Source organism: Centruroides sculpturatus, unplaced genomic scaffold (assembly GCF_000671375.1).
Source record: "Centruroides sculpturatus isolate CEXI.00-Female unplaced genomic scaffold, Cexi_2.0 scaffold616, whole genome shotgun sequence".
Lineage (NCBI taxonomy): Eukaryota > Metazoa > Arthropoda > Arachnida > Scorpiones > Buthidae > Centruroides > Centruroides sculpturatus.
This window is the reverse complement of record NW_019384942.1, coordinates 285,101-293,856: the sequence shown is the minus strand read 5'-3', so window position 1 is coordinate 293,856 and position 8,756 is coordinate 285,101. Positions and strand designations below refer to the sequence as shown.

The 8,756-nt window shown below is 33.7% G+C and overlaps 1 protein-coding gene across 1 annotated transcript; it reads left to right on the top strand.

Annotated features, from left to right (window-relative positions):
* The first annotated feature begins 2,083 nt into the window (after nt 1–2,083).
* LOC111632146 (28S ribosomal protein S28, mitochondrial-like) lies at nt 2,084–7,818 on the top strand. Its single transcript, XM_023376519.1, has 3 exons — nt 2,084–2,452; nt 7,424–7,619; nt 7,744–7,818. The coding sequence occupies exons 1-3, from the start codon at nt 2,091–2,093 to the stop codon at nt 7,804–7,806; spliced, it is 621 nt and encodes a 206-aa protein (XP_023232287.1). The 5' UTR covers nt 2,084–2,090; the 3' UTR covers nt 7,807–7,818.
* The last annotated feature ends 938 nt before the right edge of the window (nt 7,819–8,756 follow it).

Here is an 8,756-nt window from a genome sequence, read left to right as displayed (position 1 = left end):
TAGCCAGTGGTGATATTCGAAATATTTAACAAAGGGTTCGCTAACAGAAAATTTTTCCTTAACAATTTTTTTTCACTCAAATGGTGCATTAGCAACATTAGCGCAAAAACTGACCTTAAGATATCCATATAAATAAAAAAGATGCGTTCGCAAAATTAAGTCAGTTAAAATTTAACATTGTTTATGCCAGAACTATATTTTTTTTGATAAATAATAAAAAAGTGTGTTCAAAATGGTTATTTTGTACATATTTTAATATTTTTCATTCATAATATTTTATAAACATAAAAATTGGCATTTTTTTAATCAGAAAAAGTCATAGGAAAAGCAGGTTTAACTGCTTTCCTTATGACTTTTTCTCAAGAAAAAACTTTTCTAAATCATTTATTTTATCATTAGGTATTATTATAATAATAGACAGATGTCATCGTCTCTCAAAATACAATATCTTTTTTATTTCGCTGTTGATAGCCCGACACATGCTCCGCAGCCATCTTGTATTTTCTCGCGCGCGTGGGATTGTGGGATCTCTCTTATGACTGGATCTAGTTTCGAGAACTCTCTCGAGTCGATCGCGAGTGAACCTCGTTTTAGTCGAGATTAAAACGGTCGATGGTGGTTACACTAGGCGAACAGGGTATAATACCCCGTTCGCACCGAGCATTTCGATCTAGATTGTGACTAAGGTCGGAGAGAGAGTTCCGTGGTGCGAACGCTCTCGACCGTTTCAATCTCGACTGAAACGAGGCTAAATCGCGATCGACTGGAGAGAGTTCTCGAAACTAGATTCAGTCATAAGAGAGATCCCACAATCCCACGCGCGCGAGGAAATACAAGATGGCTGCTGAACACGTCCGGCTATTGACAGAAAAATAAAAAAGACATTTGGAGAGGATGACATCTGTCTATTATTAGATATACGGCAAGAAAAAGTATTTATTTCTAACCAAAACTTCCATTTTGTTTGTTGGTGTTCGTGACGTACCACATAGTTATATCAATTTTATCATCGCGTGTAATAGCCGGGTTCTTCTCAAGCGAGTTACCTGTGCGAACAGCACGACGTTCCACTGGCGACAGTCACAATCCAGATTGTGGGTAAATCGAGATTGAAGTGAGTCGTGTATTGTGTGCGAACGGGGTATAAGGCTCTAGTTTAGTGGTATTACAGAGTATAATACGTATACTGTATTTTAATATATTTTTTAAAAGAAACAAAATCACTGAGAAATGTTACGTGTGTTTAACAACGGGTTCGGAAAACTTTGAAAATGTTAACAACGGGTTCGGCCGAACCTGTGCGAACCCGCTGAATATCACCACTGGGCCTTACACAGTTCAGTTTAGGGCTTCGAAATGCTTAAATCCGACCCCGTGTCCTATACAAAATTACCGGCATTTTAAACTTTAACAAAATGTTTTAAAATTGACAGCATAACTTGTTCGTGAAAGCTGGACAATCGGGAAACTGCCAATTCTTAACAGTCATGTTAATTTCCCTGTTGTCAGACATTCAGACATGTTAATCCACTCTTTCAGAATTCAGAGCTCATAAATATAACCGATCAATTTCCGAATAATCATCTGTTTTTCCCGTTTTTCGTGTGGGAATAGACGAAAACTTATATCAGGCTCTCGTAAGGCTTTGAAATTGCAATTTGGAACCAACAGTAAGCGTTGCTTTTTCTATCGGTTTTCATCTTTACTGCTGATAATACACAAGAATGAATCAAACGACCCAGATAGAATAGTTTTGTTTTTAAACACCAGAGGGCGAGCATCTGATGAAAAATGCGAATTGCCAATTATATCCGTTAAGTAAAATTAAAAATAGTTTAATTTGGAATCCTTTCTATGAACTTTAACGCGAGGATTCTAGAGCTACACCAATATGCAAAAAAATAAAATAAAATAAAAAATAAATAAATAAAATAAATAAATCGAAAAAACAAGTTTTAATTAAATTATTGAACATTATATTTTTATTTATTAGAAAATTAAAATAGTTGAAGTTTATTATTTTTTAAAACGAAAAATATTTAGATATAAAGAAAATTGTTTAAACGTCGATAGATGGAGTGATAGTAAATATGGCGGCAATATATAGAAAGTTGTTTAGAAATGGTCTATCAGTATATTTTGAATCAAATAAACTTAGATTAATGACAACGGATATTATAAATGAAAGGAATCAGACGAGATGTGACGAGGAAGGAAATAAAAAAGGTGGTTTTGCTAAAGCTTACGATCGTTTCCAGAATATTAACGATGAAAAAGAAGAATCAAAAGAAACTTTTAAATCCTTATTAAGACGTTGTAAATTAATGCAGTTGGGTGACCCGGAAGGAAAAATTGTCGTTGGAAAGATATTCCACACAGTTAAAGATGACCTCTACATCGATTTTGGATGGAAATTTTATTGTGTTTGCAATAGACCTGCCAGATTCGGAGAGTAAGTTCTCTTTAGTGTTACCACCCGTCCGGTTTTCACCCGGACAGTCCGGGAATTGACTCACTGTCCGGGTGAATAGTTCATTAATTTTGTCCGGGAATTAAGTAGAAATGTGAAATTATGATGAAATAAAGTTCTTGCAAATATTTTTATAAATTTACACTATTTTAACAGAGAAAGAACTAACACTTACTGTAACTCATCTGCAATTCTGCCATTTTAGTCTGTTTATGCCGACATGTGGCACGCAACCCCTGTTGACCTTTTTTCTTTTCCTTGTATGATCATACATATCTCAAATAGAGCTAAGTTATCTGTACCCATTCTTTCTTCATTTAGGTTATTTACGTTACTCCTACGCAAGTCCCTAGTCCCTAACTGTAACTGATTTAGAACTGGCATGCACATTATTCTTCGCATTGTAAAATGACATTGCACATGCATTAGGAACTTCTGTTCGAACAAACCTGACATGCTGTCCAGGTCAGTGATTTTTCAGAAGGTGGCAACACTAGTTATCTTTAATGTACAGAGATGGTGGAAGTTACTGTTATGTGTAGTAGTTGGTAAGATCGCAGATGTGAATGATGCTGTTGGAACCTTAACAGAGCTATAGAGCATGTCTATAGGAGCAAAAAAGTCAAACCATACCTATAAATGTGACCCTTCCTGAAATATAGCCTCTCGAAATTAGCTGCATGTAATTGCGAGTTGCATTGCATGCTCCATTAAGACTATCACATTTAACTATTTATCTCTGATAACTATGCCAGCTCGAGTAGCCCACTTGACTGTGGAGTACTTGATGTCATATAATTTTAGGAGGGTGTGGAGGTTTGCCCCAAGGTGTAAGCGACAACTATATGTGGAGCGTCAGTCACGGCAAGTGATAAAGAGCAATTAAAATTGAGCCAGAAAAGGTTAGAAACAGATTAGAGAGAAGGAGGGATTAAAAGCCAGTAGGCGATTTAGTTCTTGGAATTCAGATATGGGCTGTTAGAAGAAAGATAGGGAATTAGACTACAGGATGAGTTACAAAATGGAAACTTACAACTATTTTTGGTCATATTTACAGGCAGATAATGAGTTATAGGTTGACAAATAGTTAATGTGGGATGGCAAGAACTCAAACCGTACTATTATCATGTGGCTATTGACTGTGATAGCAACGATATAGTCTGAAAGACATGTTACTTGGTATTTTAGTCATGTATGTATGTATATATATATACAGTGGTGCCTCGTATAACGTATGCTGCGAATAACGGATTTTCTGTTTGGCCGTTACGTGACTCGAGCAACAGACTGGCTTCAAACAACGGACTTTCCATTCGGCAGTTACATGAGGCGACAAACGGTCTTTCCGTGAACAAGTGCGAATGATGTTTCCACTCTTTTGCCGTTGCCAATGACAATCTGCTATTTTTATAATATATTAGTATTATTAAAATATATTAGTATATCTGAAGTACAGAGCTCCCGTTGAGGTTCGGCTTGCTCCCTTGTTTATTACGTACATCACCTCAGTGCAGGGTATTTACATTTATTCAAGTGTTGTGAAAATCATGGTTTCTAAATAAACAGAAAGGTGATTTGAATTGAAACAAAGCAAGACATCATCAGAAGGAGTGAAAGTTGACAAAAAGTTCCTTGTCAAACGGGGAGAGGTTCAGGAGTTTACCAACACTCATTATCCAAACAGAGCTGAGGCCAACAGGATCAATGATCTCTACAATGACACCCTTGCCCGTCATTTCCAACAGGTGTTGAAGAAGAGAGAGAAACAGACCACCTTGGACATGTTTTTCAAGAAGCCAGCTGCCAAAAAACAAAGAATGGAACAAGAGGAGATGACCCTGCAAGCTCTGGTAGCCTCTCCTGAATCTGATTCCGATTAAAAACAATAAAAAGAAACCTTCTGCAATGTGTAAAGTCTGTATCTGTATGAATGTGTAAAGTGTTCCTCCACCTCCTCCTCACAACATCTGATTACCCGGTATAATTGGTGACTGCTCCATTTTCATTTCTTTTTCAATAATACAGTACGGTTATTTTATGCCGCGGAACGAATTATATGTTTTAATTAACATGTATTTCTATGGGAAAATGCGTTTCGTATAACGGACTTTTCACTTAACGGACGTGCACCTGGAACGGATTAAGTACGTTATACGAGGCACCACTGTATATGGTTGCCATAATTGCCAGGCATTGATACAGGACATATATTTAAGTGCTAAATAAACAAAATATGAAAAAAGTGGGTAGGTATGGGTTTAGTTTACTCTGATAAAAAATCAATAAAGTTTAAGCAATCTAATAAAATGAACATGCAGAGTAATAAAAAAGATGCAAGGCTAATCCTTTTTAGTCCAGTCATATTTTAAAGTTGATTTTACTTTCTTAATTATACCATTTTCTTTTTTCATATAATTATAAAATTGGGTGCAAGTCATTATAAAATTATAATGACAAATCAAAATTGCTTCAATTGTCTCCACTGACAACCTGTTTCTTTCATCTGACCATTGAGTTGACATCAGGGAAAATATTCTCTCCACATTTGCATTGTGGGTTGCAATATCAAATATATATTCACATTGCTTTATTAGAATGTCTTCTGATCAGTATGCTTTGTATCTGCAGAAAACTTCAGCTATATCTCTCCTATACTCAATTTCATAGTTGCTTTGTAGTTTTGATTGATATTATTTTTCTCTAAATAGACTTTTAGATATACAAACTGATTGAATAGAATCTCAACATTGCTAATTTTGATGTTTCTTACTTGTCAATATGCAATAGTATGTTCTATTTCCGAGGTGCTGCCACGTGCTGGCCGCCTCATGCAGAGTTTAGGGAGAAAACGGAACAAAGAGTAATATGGGACTGAGTAGTGAAATACGTACAATGATAGTCCTGTATCAATGAAGACGAAATGTTACAAAACAAAAAATTGCACTTAAAATAGTACAGTAGAATGATAACATCTCAAAGCCCGATATTTAGGCAATCGTTTGGTGATTTATTGTACAGTAGAAGCCATTCTTCAGGTTAAGCCTTAATCCTCTCTCTCTTTCCTGCAGGAGGATTTCGAAAAATCCCTTCTTAGTGTGTGTTTTCATGATGTACCCTAACTGTGTACCAAATTTCACCTCTTTAGGTTCAGTGGTTTGCTCTGGGCAATGATGAATCAATCAGTTAGTCAGTCAGGACAAGTAATTTTATATATTTAGATTACATAAAATACTGTATTATTGACAGTAAAAAAATTATACTCACACAAAATAAAAATAAATTCAATGTGATTTCTAATATTGCCTTCCTTTTATAATAATGTGAATATCTGCTTTTATGGTACTAATCTTAGTTCTAAGAATGTTAGTTAAATGGGAATCACTCAATCTATTTTTTCAGCAGTTTTGATGTTTTTCATGCACAAAAAGAATTGTTCACAACAGTATGTTATACATGTGGGGTAGTAGTTTTCTAGCATTAGGACATCAACGTGTATCAAGTGAAACGAGAATAATTTTTAACAACATTCTTTATGAAAATAAATGAAAATGTACCTAAAAAATTTAGGGTGGAGTGGGCCACGGGTTGAACATTCCAGGTCTAGGCTATGTACTTAATAAGAGATTTGACCTCCTTTTGCTGCAGCATTCACTCTTCTGGGCAGACTTTCCACCAAGTTTTGAATTCACTGCAGGTGGAATTTGCCTTCATTCGTCTCTTAATATGATGAGAAGTTCAAGAGAGTTTTTCGGTGAGTTAGTCTGGCATGCAATTTAACACTATTTTATTTAATGTTCTAAATTCTGGGAACATATCCTTTTGTCATTCCCCACAGCAGCCACAATTCTACTGAAGGTTACATTGTGCAATGAGTGATTCTGACTGAAAACTGCAGAATACAAAACACTTTTTCTGTTGCTGAGTTGACATTATCATTTATGGTACTTTCATAAGAAGTAGACAATAAGAATTTGAATATAGATGGGAGATGAAACTCAGATAGTTACTCTATCAATTAATGTATTTTGCATTTTTCTCAGATAATAGTTAACCTAATTACAGTACTTTAAAATGGTAGCATTTGTTTTGAGAGACCCTGTATAATTTTTAAACTTGTTGATTTAATCAGTTTAACTTTTGTGATCTACAGAATAATTTATCAGTCACGATTATTTTCAAACTTTAACTTTGGATATCTTTTCATAAATAAATAATTTATTATTATTATTATTCATTATGTATTTTTGCAAATCAAGTGAGATATATTTATTCAATATTCTCTTTTTTGTATGATTAATGCCAATCATCAATCTGGCCATCTGATGTCCAGTAATCCTTTTTACTTTCCTAGCTCTGTTATATATAATAGAGGGAAAGTATGGCAATCGATCAAAAAAATGACCCTGAAGAATTTTAGTTTTGAATTGAGGACCTCGAAACATTTGCATTTCTTAATGTTTCGAGGTCTTAAAACTTCAGAGGGGGGTTGTGTATGTGGAGGGTGCACAAGTTCATTTACCCTATTTGAAGCTTAATTCTGTGTTTTTTGTCAAAAATTTCTGAAATTTTGCAGAGAGGTCTGTGTATTAGGGAAATTGATGCTATTAAATTTTGGTAGTTAAAAGTTGATGGGGTGGGGAGATAAAGATGGATTGTGTATCTTACCTGAGTAGGGTTGGACTTGATTATTTTACTCATTATTAGTATTTATGAGTTTTTATAAAACCCATTCCTACCTTCAAAATTAAGCTCTTTGTCATTTTGTAATAATTAAAAATATACAAATATTGTTTCAATAAAATATCATAACAAATGATGCCTCACATGCAGTTTTAAATGTTGCTAGAAAATCAAGCAACTTGTTGCTGGATTTTTTTTATAAATTTGTATTGTACATAATTCATTTTGATTATCATTACTTGATTGTGTTCTTAAAGATTTAATATTTTTTAGGAAGTACATCCGTGGAGCAAAAGTGAAATTACGAATAAATAATCTCGAATTGTCTTCTCGATTTTTGGGAGCAACAAAAGACATCACTCTGTTAGAAGCAGATGCTACGTTGTTGGGATTGATGCAGATGCCTGTAAATAAACTAGAATTGTCAAAAACAAAGTCAAAAATCAATATAGAAGAAATAACAAAAGAAGTATCTTAAAATTAATTTAATTTTGTTAATGTAAAAAGTGTGTAATTCTTTTAGTTAAGAAAATGAATAAAATTAAATATTAACAGATTCATAAATAAAACTTATGAACTTAACTGATTTTCAGCTTAAAAATACTCATTTAGGAATAATCTCAAGCAACAAATTAATACCTACTACATTGTTATAAATTATTAATGTGAGGAATAAACTACAGTGGAACCTTGCTCAACAAACATAATTCATTCCAGAATCTTACTTGTTAAGCGAAACAATTTTTCATATATAAATTAATGTAAAATACAATAATTCATTCCCTGCTGAAAAAAATACTCAAATATATTATGTTTAATGTTTATTCAAAGAAAATTATACAACATACATTGTTAAGGAGCTGAATCATCATCATCTTTTCTTCTAGTGTGGAATGATCCAACCTGGAATGTGAATTCGATTTGCAGAAAACAAAAAAAAAAATCTAAATTTAATTTGGAATTGGTCATTAAATGTAATGTGAGATGGCACCATAACTGCCTACCTCTCAAGTCAAATTATTTAATTTCTAATATTTAATTATAGCCTTTACATAGCCCAAGAATACGTCATTTAGATAACGCAATTTTTAGTAAATAATTTTTCAATAACTGTAGATTGAAAATAAAAACAAAACTTTCTTTGAACATTTTTAATTTTAATTTATTTTACTTTTAAACTACACTCACTCTTTCTGGACACTGTATAAGCCTGTATGGTTGTTGTTTATATGTAATATGTTTGAACACAAGTCTGGAAAAATGTGTGATCACAACTGACACTAAGATGCTAGTGGAACAAGTGCTAAACACAGACTGATGTAGCATGCACACAATCTGGGACTTACCTTCTCATCACTCGTTATGCAAAACATTGCTCATTAAGCGAGTCATTTTTTTACAATTTGTTTTGCTCGTTATGCAAATGATTTATGAGAGGTGCTTGTTAAACGAGGTTCCACTGTATACATTTCTTAATGCCGTTCTAAAGTCACTTAACAAGTTTCCAATTACTATTTTCAATAAATAATCTGGAGTTGGTTTCTTTGTGTGGAGCAGAGTTAATAAACTGCACTAAAGGAGAGCAAACACAGTACAATTTGTCACA